The sequence below is a fragment of the Oncorhynchus mykiss genome, chromosome 18 (assembly GCF_013265735.2).
Source record: "Oncorhynchus mykiss isolate Arlee chromosome 18, USDA_OmykA_1.1, whole genome shotgun sequence".
Lineage (NCBI taxonomy): Eukaryota > Metazoa > Chordata > Actinopteri > Salmoniformes > Salmonidae > Oncorhynchus > Oncorhynchus mykiss.
This window is the reverse complement of record NC_048582.1, coordinates 20,600,011-20,616,133: the sequence shown is the minus strand read 5'-3', so window position 1 is coordinate 20,616,133 and position 16,123 is coordinate 20,600,011. Positions and strand designations below refer to the sequence as shown.

The following is a 16,123-nucleotide window of genomic DNA, read 5'->3' as shown; positions in this document are numbered from 1 at the left end:
ATTTCCATGGCCGAGCAGCCGAGCAGCCGCACACAAGCCCATGCAATGCCAAGCGTTGGCTGGAGCGGTGTAAAGCTAGTCGCCATTGGACTCTGGAGCAGTAGAAACATGATGAATCACGCTTCACCATCTGGCTGTCCGACAGACAAATCTGGATTTGGCGGATGCCAGGAGAACGCTACCTGCCCAAATGTATAGTGCTAACTGTAAAATTTGGCGAAGGAGAAATAATGGTCTGGGGCTGTTTTGCAAGGTTCGGGCTAGGCCCCTTAGTTCCAGTGAAGGGAAATCTTAACGCTACAGCATACAATGACATTCTAAACAATTCTGTGCTTCCAACTTCCAGGCAACAGTTTGGGGAAGGCCCTTTCCTGTTTCAGCATGACAATTCCCTCGTGCGCAGAGCGAGTTCTATACAGAAATGTTTTGTTGAGATCGGTGTGTAAGAACTTGACTGGCCTGCACAGAGCCCTGACCTTAACTCCATCAAACACCTTTGGGATGAATTGGAACACCGACTGCGAGCCAGGCCTAATCGACCAACATCAGTGCCCGATCCCACTAATGCTCGTGGCTGAATTGAAGCAAGTCCCCGCAGCAATGTTCCAACATCTAGTGGGAAGCCTTCCCTGAAGAGTGGAGGCTGTTATAGCAGCAAAGGGAGAGGCAAACTCCATATTAATGCCCATGAGTTTAGAATGAGATGTTCAACAAGCAGGTGTCCACATACTTTGGTCATGTAGTGTATAACATCATAGCCCAGTTTGAAATGCAACCTTTCATCACAAGAAGGAGAATGCCAGAGTTGTCACTTGTACTGGATATCTTTAGGTAGCTTCAGCATGTGTGTGTGGGTGTGTGTCTCTCTACCTTTGAGACGTGACTCTCCCTTAGGGGCGATAATGGCATTCTCCATGACAACGGCCGCATGACATCGCCGCTGCCCTTGAGGGCCAGGACACATCCTCCGGGGGATCACCGTGGAAACACAATAGGGTCAGAGGTCACCTCCCGTCACCCCCCCCCCCCCCCTCCCTCCCTCCCTCCTTCTCAGGTGGTGAAAAGGATGAAGCTAGAGGCGAGGACTGTATCCCAGCCCTCTGCCCTGGTATGGTAGTAAGAGGCTTTAACCACAGGCTGCATCTGCTCTGGCTAGGTCTGACTGTATGTAGCAACTGCTGCTTGCCGGCTGTCTCTAAGGCCAGAGCTGAATCAATATACTGTGGATGCACTCAGCACCCATCCATACTGTTACACAGTGCAGCCTTCGGGCAGAGGTACAATATGTCAACAGTACAAGATTTAACACTGTATATTCTCAGTTTATTCTGTAGTGTTGCACTCTGAACAACATAGAATGCATAACAAGGACATTATTTTTCACATCATGTGCATTATCTTCCATCAACGTTCTACACATAGCTCCCGGTAGAATATCCTTGTCAAATACCAACCATAACTCAATTATGGACAATAAAAACAAGGCTTGAACTGAAACACACTAATGCATTTAAAAAAAAAAAAGTATAACCAGTAAAGACAAAGAAAATGTATAATTGATGCTCTTCTTAAATATCGGGATATGTCAATGCTATTAATTTATCAAGTGTGGATCACAAAACAGCTCACTCAGAGGTTCTGTACATTACTTATTTGTGAAGTGTGCTCCTGCTCTCCAGTGGCAAAAAAAAGCAACACACCTTAGTTGATTATGGTTGATCATTTTTATATTATATAGTAATGATGTCTGGGAAAAAATTATTCACTCAGAAAAGGTGTGATACGTAGAAGGAAATTGACAGAAAAAAAAAAATTATCAAAATAAAATGAGAGATTACATATGATTTAATCTCGGTTTTGGCACATTTCAACACAAATGAGCCAACAGGAAACTCCATGTACAAAAATGTATATCCCATAAATACTGTACTACCAAGGTCAAATAAGAAATGACGATGCATTTCTTATTTGACCTTGGTAGTACAGTATTTATGGGATATACATTTTTGTACATGGAGTTTCCTGTTGGCTCATTTGTAAGTCAAACATCTTAATAACATAAGGCAGCACTGCCTCCGGTTAATACAGGTAGCATGATTCAAAAAAACAAACATTCAGTGAACATAAAATGACCTGTACACTAACCAAACTCTTGGATGAAGTCTTGGATAAACGTTTCTATAACGTGCTGACTCCCCGTGCAAAACAAGGGGCCTGGGTTCCTATAAGTGGGGTCCACTTGGAGGTCATGTGACTATGTGGTGGCCGACTACTACTACTTCACTGCAGTCGCCTCACTCTAAACAGGAACTTCCATTCACAGATTTACTAAGAAGCCATTATGGCCCCTGTGGGACAAGAGACACAAATATCACCAGTTTAGATGAAGTCCTTCCTCCACCAGGTCACACAGAGTGTGAGCGTGTCCACAGAGGTATTCCACAGGGCCATATACCACATAAAGATAACAGACAAACACCAAGGTGTCTCAGAAGAATACCAGCCTGGCAGGACTGTTTAGAAAGGCGTAGGTCGCCATTTAATGTAACAAATGACGTCTTTCCAGAGAGAAAAAAAATACCACTGTAAAATGTACACACTCACATAAAGATATGCCCTTCCCTTCTTTCCTGTGTAAAGCAGTGGAGGCTGGTGGGATGACCTATAGGAGGAGGAATGGAATTAATGGAATGGTATCAAACACATGGAAAACATGTTTGACCCCATTCCATTCCACTCCCACCAGCCTCTACTGGTGTAAAGAGTTCACCTGTGGAACATATGAGGTTCACAGAGAGAGATCATGAAAGTTAAGAATGGCAACTTTATGTATAGAAGCAACCACATCGTAGTATGATAGGGGTAACCAATGGTTCAGTTGTTGGTCCAATCCAGTTGCTACAATGGTAAATTTTGCCAGCATGTCATCACTGTGTCAACGCAGGTCAAAATCATCACTCACCACATTGGTTCGCGGTAAGGCAGAGGAGGGTGAGGAACCGGAATGGGAGGAACAGGCGGGAAGCAAGTCTGGTGCTGGCCTTCGGGAGGACTGAGACTTACGGACTGCTAGAGCCACAGCCTGGGCAAAGCAGGAGGGGATGCCGGTTTTCCTGGCCAGGGTTTTGGCTGCAGGCACGTATGGTTTGGGTGAAGGGGCGTTAGTCTGATTGTCTCCCTCTGCTGGTTCACAGAAGGAACGACTCAGCGTAGGAAGAGAAGAGGGAGGATAAGAGGGAGGGCGGTGATTTCTTCCCCCAGGAGGCCTCAATCGTAACTGGGTTGGCTCTGTCTCCTCCACCTCCTTATCATAGCACACAGGGGGAGGGGGTGGAGGGAAACAGAAACGGTCCTCTTCGGCCTCCATCACCAGACTGAGCTTCCGGAACGATCCTCTGCTCTCTAGTAGTTCAGGAGTTGAGGTCACCTCATCTCCAGGTATTCCATTGGTGTGGGCCAACAGGTCAGCTGCGTATGGGTTGGGTATCTCTGAGAGTGAATCTGACTCCTCTAGGACTTCTACCTCTAGACTTTTCTGTAGTTCTGAATCTACACTGTCTGTGGGTGATTCGGACTCCTCCTGGGCCTCAACCTCTGAACTCTCCTGCTTGACTACCACTGGTGAATTTGGTGCGGTCTGGTAAAGCTCGCTAGGACTAGACACGGTTGGAGGACTGATGACCCAGTCAGTAGAACCTTCTGGAAACCCTGGAGGAGAAAGTTTAGAATCCATATCAGGCTCTGGGGTGGATGCCTCAACCACTGACCTCTCCAGCAATACAGGTGTCTTCTTCATTGTCCGGTGGTGCTCCAACCCAGGCTCAGCAACACCATTAGAGGGTTCATCAATGGTTTGTGCTGGGTCTAAGGCCTGGGTCTTCGCCAGGGTCAGGTCCGCCTCCAAGCCCCTGTGCCCTATCAGTGACTGCCCTCGGGGCACCACGGTGAAGGTGGTCAACCCCTCCCTCAGACCGGGACTCCTCCAAGCCTCACCAGGGGCCTTGGTCTTGAGTTGGAGTAAAGAGAGGGGACTGAATCCCTTACTTCCACCCGACTGTGTCAAGGACACAGGGGACCCTCCGTTGGTGGAGTTGACAGGTCTTAGGGTTGGGAACGAAGGATGCTTGAGGTTGGCCCTGGTTTGACAAAGCAGGAAAGGGGTTAGTGTCTTCCCTATGGTGGGAGAGGAGGGAGGGCAGAGAGGAGAGGGATGGTAGAGATCGGAAGGTGGAAAGGTGCTAGAGGGACAAGAGGTAGTGGATGGGGTAGAAGGGGGAGTGGGGGGCACTCGGGGCTGAGTCAAAGGGCTGGAGATGTTTGGGGATGAGGATGTGGAGTCCAGGTCCTCCTCACACTCTCCCATCTCCTCCAGTGTGTAAAGTGATACTCCCTTCCCTGTAAAGACAGAGAAACTGTTAGAATGTTAGGTTAATCTAGAATAGAGAATGGCTGGTTGTTTGAGTAACTGAGTATTGCAATATAGGAAATAAGGGTGCAAAGATGATCGTAGATTAGATTCTGATTGAAATGACTACTAAGGTGATTGTAACTCATTTCAAAAAATACAGACGGCCCAGTTTCTGACAAAACAAGTTCATCAAAGCACTTTATTCAAATCAAAATTAATACATTTGCACAAGGAATAGCAACCTACGTCTGACTTAGAAAACATGATCTCCTCAACCGATGTAGTTTAAACTATAAAACTGATTGAAAAGAAAGAGGTGAATGGTAGAAAACATGTCAATTGAGGAACAGAAAAACAACAAAGAAGACAGAAAAGACACGTTGGAGACAATAAAACCTAATCCCCGTCATGGTTTCATTCAAAAGTGAACTAGTGTACGTCATTTACACTGATGTGTGTATTGTATTGTAGCGTCTCTTTCGAAGGCACAGTTATGTGGCAGGAAACAAAGCTGTGTTACTGTGCTGAGGAACCTACCATCTAAAACGCAGAGAAAGGAAACAAAAAGGTTACAAGGCGGTAAAAGCACAACACACTAACAAAATCAACAAAACAGAAATAAAATAAATAAGAGCTTATAAGACTATAAGACTACAAGCATGACAGTTCAAAAAACCAACACGGTGGAGAGGAGGAAGAATCGTTCACCACGGGGACAAGAGGAGAGTGGAGCAGAAGGAGCAGGAGGAGCAGCACAGAGGAAGAGGAAAGGAGGACGCAGCTCTCACTCGCCGTCTGCAGGGGAGAAAGAAGGGGACACTGCTTAGAACAGTGGTCTACAATCCTGCTCAGGTGCCAGGACTGAGAAGTACCAGCTACCGGGAGCCCTAATCGGTGATTAACAGCCTAAAAGGCGAACACCACTGCCAAGGAGAACCAACAGCCAAGCAGGACAATCAAGTCAGACAGGGGAATGAGTCAACAGAAAGAGCCCACTAAAATATTGACCACTAGAGGACAGGTGAGACACCATATGCAGCACATGATTCTACATGGGCCTCCCCTCTAACTCAGGGATGGGCAACTGGCAGCCCATGAGCCTCCCCTCTAACTCAGGGATGGGCAACTGGCAGCCCATGAGCCTCCCCTCTAACTCAGGGATGGGCAACTGGCAGCCCATGAGCCTCCCCTCTAACTCAGGGATGGGCAACTGGCAGCCCATGAGCCTCCCCTCTAACTCAGGGATGGGCAACTGGCAGCCCATGAGCCTCCCCTCTAACTCAGGGATGGGCAACTGGCAGCCCATGAGCCTCCCCTCTAACTCAGGGATGGGCAACTGGCAGCCCATGAGCCTCCCCTCTAACTCAGGGATGGGCAACTGGCAGCCCATGAGCCTCCCCTCTAACTCAGGGATGGGCAACTGGCAGCCCATGAGCCTCCCCTCTAACTCAGGGATGGGCAACTGGCAGCCCATGAGCCTCCCCTCTAACTCAGGGATGGGCAACTAGCAGCCCATGAGCCTCCCCTCTAACTCAGGGATGGGCAACTAGCAGCCCATGAGCCCTTTTGTACGGCCGCGGAGCTATTTCAAAAAAGGAAATCAGTCAGGGTCTCAACTTACTGTTGAGAGTTAGAATAATAATAATAGGATACACAAAGTGCGTTTGTGCATCAGCAGTCACTCAATTAGCACACGTCAGCATTTCATTTTTTAATTGGTAAATTAGTCTAGCAGCTAGGCATATAAACTTGTAGTAAGCATGGTGGAATTACTGACTGGGGTGGGTACCACTGATCAGCAGTTATCATATTTAAAAAAACAATTGCCACCACCCTATGGTAAAATGTGTAGAATTTCAGGGGGGGGTATGAGTTGGGTATGCAGACCCGCCCCCACGCCATCAAAGTTCTTAACTCAATATTACAACACTGAGAGTCCATTCAGATTAGTGATTCTAGTGATTCAATATGACTGAACTAGTGATTCAATATGACTGACCTTTGATCTCAGTGTCCTGGGGTGCTCCTTTGTGGGTGTTAACACAGGAGGATGGTGGTGGGGGGGCACAGGGGGGTGGCGGGGGGGCTCTCCTCTTCTTCCTAGAGGTCAACTGGAAAACACCAGAAACAAATAACGGTTTAACCCAGGATCCTCTAAATCTACCTTACATTCTCACTGTGGTCAGGGAACAATAGCTTGGAACCACTAGTTAAAGTTTAAAGTCTACGGCTGAGTCTCAATAGAATTAACATGCTTCCTTTTCTTGTGTCCTTTTCTCTATAACCACTAAATTCGCAAGGCATAATCAGGTAATCAGATCAGGTGAAGTCAATATGGTGGAAGCCTCCCCTGTCTTTTCACATATAGAGCCCCACAGTGGTGTAATAATACCCATAAAAAACCTACCGGTCAAACAAGGAAATGGTTCCAATTGTTCTTCCAATAGGGGATTTTTGAAACACTTAAAATAAGGGCTGTGTTTCATGCAGGCTTAACAAAGCAAACAAGCAAAGGAAACCATGAAAGAGTATCGAGAGACACCCCTAAATCCGACTCCCTAACCACCAGTCACTCACCGGCTGGACGTTGAGGTTAGCAGGGACACTTTCGGAGCCTGCCATGGGGGGCATGGGTGCCCGTCTTTTCTTGACCATGGTGTTGTCCATGGGCAGGGTGTTGGAGGAGTGGATACCCAGGGAGTTCATGCTGATGCTGGCCACCCGCTGGTTTTTCAGACCACGCGAGGCCGGGGCACTCACTGAGAGACCCTTTAGAAGACGACCACAGCAACAAAAAAAACACATCACTAAGCTTTATCGGTGTACACTGAAATCCTACCACGCACTCAAATCTAGCACGGCTGAGGAAAAAAAACAACTGCATTCACAGATCTAGTCAAAGTCTAAACTCTACTTCTTACACAGCGCTTACATTCGATGGTAAAGCTAAGCTGTGGAAGAGTAAAACAAATTACCTTTTCTGGTTTCTTCTTAATTCTCCTGAATAAGCCGAACAATCCCCTGTTCTCTTTCTCTTTCTGTTTCTGTTTCTGCTCTTTACTTGGTAGGGTGGGTGTTTCTACAGGTGCTTCTAGGAGAAAGAAATAGCAACGACAGATGGTTGAGAACTGGTATTCTAATGAAATGTGCTCATTGCCGAAATCTTGGGGCATATTTCAGACATTTTCGTTAAGTTTTGTACTCTCGGGGCGAGGTAGTGTGATAACCACTTCAGGACTGACAGCTGTTCAAGATTAGAAAAAGACATCCATGTTAGCATTTTCATATTTACAGTATATAGACACTATGCACTCAGTGGGTAAATAGCATTCTGTAGACAGTCTCCAAGCGGAGTAACATAAAAACATATCTCACCTGCCATGTTCTTGGCGTATAGTTCCCTTAGTCCATAGTCATCGAGGGACCTGCTCAGGTTTAAAGGTCCTTCAGAGTCGTTGGCTCTCAGAAAAATGGTGGACTCCAGGTCAAACTCACACTTCTCACACACCGCAGGCAGGAGCTGCTCCAGAGGGACTCTAGGGTTGACCCTCACAACGGCCTTATGGTTCTTCTTGTAGTTGATCAGCAGACGTACAGTGACCTACAGGAAACAGTATCCCTTCGAGTTCATGAACTGACCTAGGTTGGAGATTGGCTAGTGGGTACAGATGCATTTTGTCAGTATTTACCTCTGGCACGTACGGCCTCTTTATCTTCTCCTCTCCCCCTTTAGGTTTCAGTAGGATCCTGTGAGGCTCCATGGCTCCAATCAGAGTGCTGGGTTTGAAGGAGATGTCGTTTCTATTGGCCGACTGGAGTTCCATGGTGAAGTCAGATGGATTCAGGTGGTACTGGGCACAGAGTGTGACCAGCAAGTCCATCACAGGTTTACTGTAGAGATACAAACACAGCGCAGGTGTACTACATGTGTCCACAGTATAGAGCTATATTCATGGTTAAAATTAATTCTAATGATGTTCAACTAAAAAGAGGAATCAATTTACATTTAAGTCATTTAGAAGACGCTCTTATCCAGAGAGACTTACATTAGTGAGTGCATCCATTTTCATACTCAGTCAATCCATTCCAAATACACAGCATGACTTCGTATGGCTCCAATGAAACATTCTGTCTGTATGCCTCTTACCTCCCATGTACCGTGGCCATTTTCTCCAGGCCTCCTGGTAGAACCACTGCTAGAGTATGCTCCCTCTCCAGCGGGTTCTCCTCCTTCTCCTCCATGGATCTTCCCCAGGGGTCTAGACGCGACCAAAGTCTGAGACTTGACTCAATCTCAGGTGAATCTCCTAACAGAGAGGGACAATGTCAACATAAGGAGAAGAGATGACATCCTGTGAGAAGATGATGTCACAGTCAACTAAAAGTGTTACAGTGGTACAGGACTTACACTGCATGACCAAATGTTTGTGGACACCTGCTCATCCAACATCTCATTCCAAAATCAAGGGCAATAATATGGAGTTGGTCCCCCATTTGCTGCTATAACAGCCTCCACTCTTCTGGGAAGGCGTTCCACTACATGTTGGAACATTGCTGCGAGGACTGGCATTGCTGCGAGGACTTGGAACATTGCTGCGAGGACTGACGTTGGACGATTAGGCCTGGCTCCCAGTCAGCGTTTAAATTCATCCCAAAGGTGTTCGATGGGGTTGAGGCCAGGGCTCTGTGCAGGCCAGTCAAGTTCTTTCACACCGATCTCAACAAACCATTTCTGTATGGACCTTGTTTTGTGCATGGGGGCATGGTCATGCTGAAACAGGAAGGGGCATGGTCATGCTGAAACAGGAAAGGGCCTTCTCCAAACTGTTGCCACAAAGTTGGAAGCACATCATCTTCTAGAATGTCATTGTATGCTGTAGCGTTCACTGGAACTAAGGGGCCTTATGAAGGGGCCTAGCCCATGAAAAACATCCCCAGACCATTATTTCTCCTCCACCAAACATTACAGTTGTAACTATGCATTGGGGCAGGTAGCCTTGTCCTGGCATCCGCCAAACCCAGATTCCTCGGTTGCAACAGAGGACAGCCGATCTTCACACACTATGTGCTTCAGCACTTAGCAATCCTGTTCTGTAAAGCTTTTGTGGCCTACCACTATGCGGCTGAGCCGCTGTTGCTCCTAGACATCTAGACATTTCCACTTCACAACAACAGCACTTAAATGTTGACCAGGGCAGCTCTAGCAGGGCAGACATTTGACAAACTGACTTGTTGCAAAGGTGGCATCCCTTGAAGGAGCCACATTGAAAGTCACTGAGCTCTTCAGTAAGGCCATTCTACTGCCAATGTTTATCTATGGAGATTACATGGCTGCATGCTCAAATGTTATACTCCTGTCAAAAACAGGTGTGCCTGAAAAAGCCACTAATTTGAATGGTGTGTCCACATACTTATGCATTTATAGTCTATCACAGACTAAGTCTTGCCTGGCCCCGACCTCTGAGGACCTGTGTGAAATGTCGTGTTCCTGCTCTAAAAGTACTTTGGAGATGGCATTTAAATGCCTGAGAGAGGAGCCCCTCTGGGCCTAACCGATAAACCCTTCCCATCCCATCCCTTCATGGTCTCTGAAAAAATTAAACATTCATCCACTTGTAAAGCTGGGGCTACTCACACATCCAAGTGCTTGACTTGAAATACTTATGTACAGGAGGTACGGTGAATTATACAATGTTTATGTAGATGTGAAATCTAAAACCACAGTCGTCCTCCTTTTCGCAGACAAAAACATGAACATATCGTACAAGGTTTACTCAGCAAGAGTAAATACATTTAAATTGTTTTCATTTTAAATTGTCACCAGACTTGACCACCTGACAATTACTGGATTTTGACTTTGTGCGTATTTGGCACACTAGTTCGAAATTAAATGTTTTAATGTCACTTCCAAGTGCTTTTAATACTACTACTTGTCGTTTAAACGTGATACAAACTGCAAGAACAGAAGTCTACTTACGAGACAACATCGGAATGGCTTTTCTGGACACGGTCGTCAAATAAAAAAGACCTAATATTCACGCACACAAACGTATTGTTCAACGTTTTGGGGCAAGCGTAGTTGACAAAACTGAGCACCAGCATGCAAAGTGTCAAACCCCTAGTTTATGTCAGAAGCGAGTTCAACAATGCATGCCTTCCTCTGCAGCTGTGAGTAAATGTTCGTCACCACGTTTCTATACTGTAATACGTGAGTGCTGCTCTCCGGAATGCGTTGCTAGGAGGCTTTATAGTTCTAGGACTCGCAACACTTTGGGTATGCCTGCCCTCCACTCAATGTGGAAGAATATGCTGGGGGCTCCTGTGAACATATAAATTACATAACTAAAACACGTTTTACTATATAGCCGTTCTGTCCTGTACTCTTAAACCAATGCACAACTGAATGATAGTGGTAATCAGGGAATCTAATTGAATAGGTTAAACACTTAAATTCACAAAAAAAAAATCTCTCTTTAGAATAGAGCAAATATACTCAGAATAGACCAAGCACATAATTAAATGCAGCCCTGCCTGGGCCATGTTGGTCAACTGGCTAATGCAAACCAGAATAGGCTTTACTCCTCCAAGAGCAAGACGGATTAGTGCTCTCCAAGCCCTGTCCCAACATATTGTCCAGCAGTTACACAACAATCGAATCCACAAATCAGTTTTAACTAGACAATGTCCTTACCTCTCTCTGTCCAGAAATGAGATATCTTCCATCAACATGACTGTCATTTCACCACCATCAGAGGGAGAGAATTAGAGAGAGGGAGAGATCCCTTGCTCTGTAATCCTTGTTTAGCAGACAGCCTACTGCACCTTCTGGCCCTGCCCAGCCCTCTGACATCACAGACTCTGCCCTGTCTACACATAGACCCTACTGTACTATACAGCCTAGTGAACCCTAGGGCTCCTATGGCATTATTTAAACTGGGTGAACCCTCCGTAGTCCCTTTAGCTTGTAAACACATTTCTAGTCTTAGTTACCGTACCCTTCTCATCCTGCTTGGACTAGAGACTATACAGTATGGCTTATAGGTTTGTGTGCTGCCATCTTTGCATCGTCAGTCATGTTGTCCTGTGTGGTGATACTATACTGAAGGTAACCCATTCTGATTTCTGTGTCTACAATGCATTCAAATAAATGGGGAGGACTGATCTGGGGTGTATTCATTAGTCAGATTCCATTGCAAAATTGATTCTGTTGCAACACGTTTTGCAACAAAAACCCTTTCCTCCAAATGAAAACAAGAGTTTGTATTGTACAAATTCATGTTCAGTACCAGTCAAAAGTTTGGACACACCTACTCATTCAAGGATTTTTTTTAATTTTTACTATGTTCTACATAGTAGAATAATAGTGAAGACATCAAAACTATGAAATAACACATATGGAATCATGTAGTAACCAAAAAAGTGTTAAACAAATCAAAATATATTGTATATTTGCCCTTTGCCTTGATGACAGCTTTGTACACTCGTAGCATTCCCTCAACCAGCTTCACCTGGAATGCTTTTCCAACAGTCTTGAAGAAGTTCCCACATATTAAAAAAATAAAAATAAAATCACCTTTATTTAACCAGGTAGGCTAGTTGAGAACAAGTTCTCATTTGCAACTGCGACGTGGCCAAGATAAAGCATAGCAGTGTGAACAGACAACACAGAGTTACACATGGAGTAAACAATTAACAAGTCAATAACACAGTAGAAAAAAAGAGAGTCTATATACATTGTGTGCAAAAGGCATGAGGAGGTAGGCGAATAATTACAATTTTGCAGATTAACACTGGAGTGATAAATGATCAGATGGTCATGTACAGGTAGAGATATTGGTGTGCAAAAGAGCAGAAAAGTAAATAAATAAAAACAGTATGGGGATGTGGTAGGTAAAATTGGGTGGGCTATTTACCGATAGACTATGTACAGCAGCAGCGATCGGTTAGCTGCTCAGATAGCAGATGTTTAAAGTTGGTGAGGGAGATAAAAGTCTCCAACTTCAGCGATTTTTGCAATTCGTTCCAGTCACAGGCAGCAGAGAACTGGAACGAAAGGCCAAATGAGGTGTTGGCTTTAGGGATGATCAGTGAGATACACCTGCTGGAGCGCGTGCTAGGGGTGGGTGTTGCCATCGTGACCAGTGAACTGAGATAAGGCGGAGCTTTACCTAGCATGGACTTGTAGATGACCTGAAGCCAGTGGGTCTGGCGACGAATATGTAGCGAGGGCCAGCCAACTAGATCATATAGGTCGCAGTGGTGGGTGGTATAAGGTGCTTTAGTAACAAAACGGATGGCACTGTGATAAACTGCATCCAGTTTGCTGCGTAGGGTGTTGAGCACTTGTTGGCTGGTTTTCCTTCACTCTGCGGTCCAACTAATTGGATTGAGATCGGGTGATTCTGGAGGCCAGTTCCTCTGATGCAACACTCCATCACTCTCCTTCTTGGTCAAATAGCCCTTACACAGCCAGGAGGTGTGTTGGGTCATTGTCCTGTTGAAAAACAACTGATAGTCCCACTAAGCCTCAAACCAGATGGGATGGTGTATCGCTGCCGAATGCTGTGGTAGCCATGCTGGATAAGATATCTAAACCAATCACAGACAGTGTCACCAGCAAAGCCCCCCCACACCGTCATCACACCTAAAGCAAACAGTAAACAGTTTATTTTGCAAAGCATTATGCAACAGACAAAAGGTTTTGCAACGGATTGCAACTAATGAATACACCCACCCTTGCCTGTGATTTATTGAGACAAAGTAGCACCATTGAGGGAGTAGAAATCTACTGTTTGGAGGCTCCGCTTGGTTCAACACTATCACACAAGGTCAGACTGGACTATAGCAGGCGATGGACATTGTCCCTATACTAAAGTTTAATTTACACGGTAGCAGTCACTTACCAAGTAGGAGTTTAATCAATTTAAGCCCAGGAACACATGTCCACATGGACTGTAATCGTGTAATCTTATTTGGTGGTTAAACAGTGGAGATTCCCTGCACCAGTTAGTTTGTAAATATATACTTATATAAATGTGCTGCATTGGCCACATTTCATTGCTACAAATCACTTGTCACTTATCTGGTGTGCACTAATGTTTATGTACTGAAATCTGTGAGATGGACACACGCTATCATTTTTAAATGGCTGTCTTAGAATAATGAACATTTCATACCATGCTGTGTTGTCATGTGTTGCTGCCTTGCTATGTTGTTGTTTTAGGTCTCTCTTTATGTAGTGTTGTGTTTTCTCTCTTGTAGTGATGTGTGTTTTGTTCTATATTTATATTTAATTTCTTTAATCGCAGCCCTCGTTCCCTGCAGGAGGTCTTTTGCCTTTTGATAGGCCATCATTGTAAATAAGACTTTGTTCTTAACTGACTTGCCTAGTTAAATAAAGGTTAAATAAATAAATAAAATCCCCCTACTATTACAGCCTACACACACAGATCTAAGCTTATCCATCTTTAAACAGTGGCGGCCATGTTGATGAACTTTTCTGAAAAGCGTTGCACCCTGACCCCATAGTGAATAGTCGTATCTATAGGTGAGGAAATAGAGTCCGTAATTATAAAGCCCTTAATATGAACTCATTTTCCTCCTCTGTTTTCCTTTGTTATCTCAATGCACTATTTACTCGAGCCAGTTTATTGAATAGGTCAGAGGTTACTCGGGAAGTTTTGACTCTGGCTTGTGTGTGTTCCCCCTAGACTCCTACAGGTTTCCTGTCCTGCACAATCACATGTCCACCAGTAAAATGGAGGTTAGTAAGAAAACAATACCATCTGACTAAATGAACAGTTTTAAATAAATCAACATTTGACCGAAGCAAGCACAATTCCTTTAAAGTGTATAGAGGCCATTTATTCTGAATTTTCCCTATCCAGTTTTTACTATTTTTTCAGTCTTGGAATAATCAGGAAGTGCAGTAGATATACAGTGTATTGAGTGGCTAACTAACTCCCAACACCGACTGAGTACTATGGCATGATATAACCCTAAATACCACAGAGCTGTAAGGGTCAAGCTGTTGCAAGGCACTCACATTCACCACTAGCCCTCTAATGAAACCATTAGCAGAGTCACAGCCAAATGTCAAGAGGGGACAGGAGCCATGAGCTCCACCTCAGTCACATAGCTGACATTGTTTCAGGAGCACAGTGAGGTCAGTCACATGCTCTGCCAGCCTGATAAACAACTAAAGATTTTGTCACAATATGACATCCCAGCCACCTTCAATTGTCTCCTTCTACTCGAGGAGAATGTAATGTGTCTGGAATGTCACATTGTGACAATTTTTTAAAATATATTTTTTGCATATGCCTGTGGTCACTTTGAATGTCAGGTCGAGGTTTAGATCAGCGCTTGATCAATAGTTTGATTAGATGCCTGAAGGCTTATGAAGAGGGTGTTTGGAGAAACCCGAGTTTGTTCTTCTTGAAAAGTCATGCTAAGCTGAAGTCTTGGGTGTGTCTGTCGATGGAGTGATCGTTGTTTGGGAGATTATGTATGAGTGTGTGTGTGTGTGTATGTGTGTTTGCGTGATGCGAGTGTACAGTGCATTCGGTAAGTATTCAGACCACTCTACTTTTCCACATTTTGTTACATTACAGCCTTATTCTAAAATGGATTAAATGTTTTTTTTTTCCTCATCAATCTACACACAATACCCAATAATGACAAAGCAAAAGAAGGTTTTTAGAAATGTTTGCAAATATGTTAAACATTTAAAAAACGGAAGTATAACATTTACATAAATAAGCACCTTTGGCAGCGATTACAGCCTCGAGTCTTCTTGGGTATGATGCTACAAGCTTGGCACACCTGTATTTGGGGAGTTTCTCCCATTCTTCTCTGCAGATCCTCTCAAGCTCTGTCAGGTTGGATGGGGAGCACAGGTATTTTCAGGTCTCTCCAGAGATGTTCGATCGGGTTCAAGTCCGGGCTCTGACTGGGCCACTCAAGGACTTTCAGAGACTTGTCCCGAAGCCACTCCTGCATGTACTTGGCTGTGTGCTTAGGGTTGTTGTCCTGTTGGAAGGTGAACCATTGACCCAGTCTGAGGCCCTGAGTGCTCTGGAGCAAGTTTTCAGCAAGAATTTGCAAGGATCTCTCTGTACCTTGCTGGGTTCATATTTCCCTCGATCCCGACTAGTCTCCCAGTCCCTGCCGCTGAAAAACATCCCCACAGCATGATGCTGCCACCACCATGCTTCACCATAGGGATGGTGCCAGGTTTCCCCCAGACATGACGCTTGTCATTCAGGCCAAAGAGTTCAATCTGGGTTTCATCAGACCAGAGAATCTTGTTTCTCATGGTCTGAGAGTCTTTAGGTACCTTTTGGCAAACTCCAAGTGGGCTGTCATGTGCCTTTTACTGAGGAGTGGCTTCCGTCTGGCCACTCTACCATAAAGGCCTTATTGGTGGAGTGCTGCAGAGATGGTTGTCCATCTGGAAGGTTCTTCCAACTCCACAGAGGAACTCTGGAGCTGTCAGAGTGACCATAGGTTTCATGGTCACCTCCCTGACCAAGGCCCTTCTTCCTCAATTGCTCAGTTTGGCCGGGCGACCAGCTCTACGAAGAGTGGTTCCAAACTTCTGAATGCCGATTAAGACACCCCTCCGCACCTCTCTGATTCAGAGGGGTTGGGTTAAATGCGGAAGACACATTTCAGTTGAATGCATTCAGTTGTACAACTGACTAGGTATCCCCC

At 45.1% G+C, this 16,123-nt stretch overlaps 1 protein-coding gene across 4 annotated transcripts; it reads right to left on the bottom strand.

Annotated features, from left to right (window-relative positions):
* Nucleotides 1-2,004: 2,004 nt before the first annotated feature.
* Nucleotides 2,005-11,248, bottom strand: LOC110495795 (proline-rich protein 36). Of its 4 annotated transcripts, XM_036952245.1 has the most exons (10): nucleotides 10,386-10,679; nucleotides 8,556-8,715; nucleotides 8,098-8,299; nucleotides 7,784-8,009; nucleotides 7,384-7,499; nucleotides 6,986-7,177; nucleotides 6,408-6,519; nucleotides 2,963-4,395; nucleotides 2,605-2,662; nucleotides 2,005-2,348 (listed from the first exon to the last, which is right to left on the bottom strand). In XM_036952245.1, the coding sequence occupies exons 1-10, from the start codon at nucleotides 10,393-10,395 to the stop codon at nucleotides 2,329-2,331; spliced, it is 2,529 nt and encodes an 842-aa protein (XP_036808140.1). In that variant the 5' UTR covers nucleotides 10,396-10,679; the 3' UTR covers nucleotides 2,005-2,328. The 4 variants fall into 4 exon arrangements, with proteins under 4 accessions (XP_036808140.1, XP_036808141.1, XP_036808139.1 ...); XM_036952246.1 differs by lacking the exon at nucleotides 10,386-10,679 and adding an exon at nucleotides 11,100-11,248 and having other exon boundaries at nucleotides 2,005-2,662; XM_036952244.1 differs by having other exon boundaries at nucleotides 2,005-2,662; nucleotides 10,386-10,680.
* Nucleotides 11,249-16,123: the final 4,875 nt, after the last annotated feature.

Bases quoted from the DNA above. Each gene is read 5' to 3' on its own strand.
- LOC110495795 (XM_036952244.1), bottom strand. The intron at 8,300-8,555 runs GTAAGAGGCATA...GTATCTCTACAG, and splicing joins ATGGCCACGGTACATGGGAG to TAAACCTGTGATGGACTTGC. The intron at 7,500-7,783 runs GTGAGATATGTT...TCTTTCTCCTAG, and splicing joins ATACGCCAAGAACATGGCAG to AAGCACCTGTAGAAACACCC.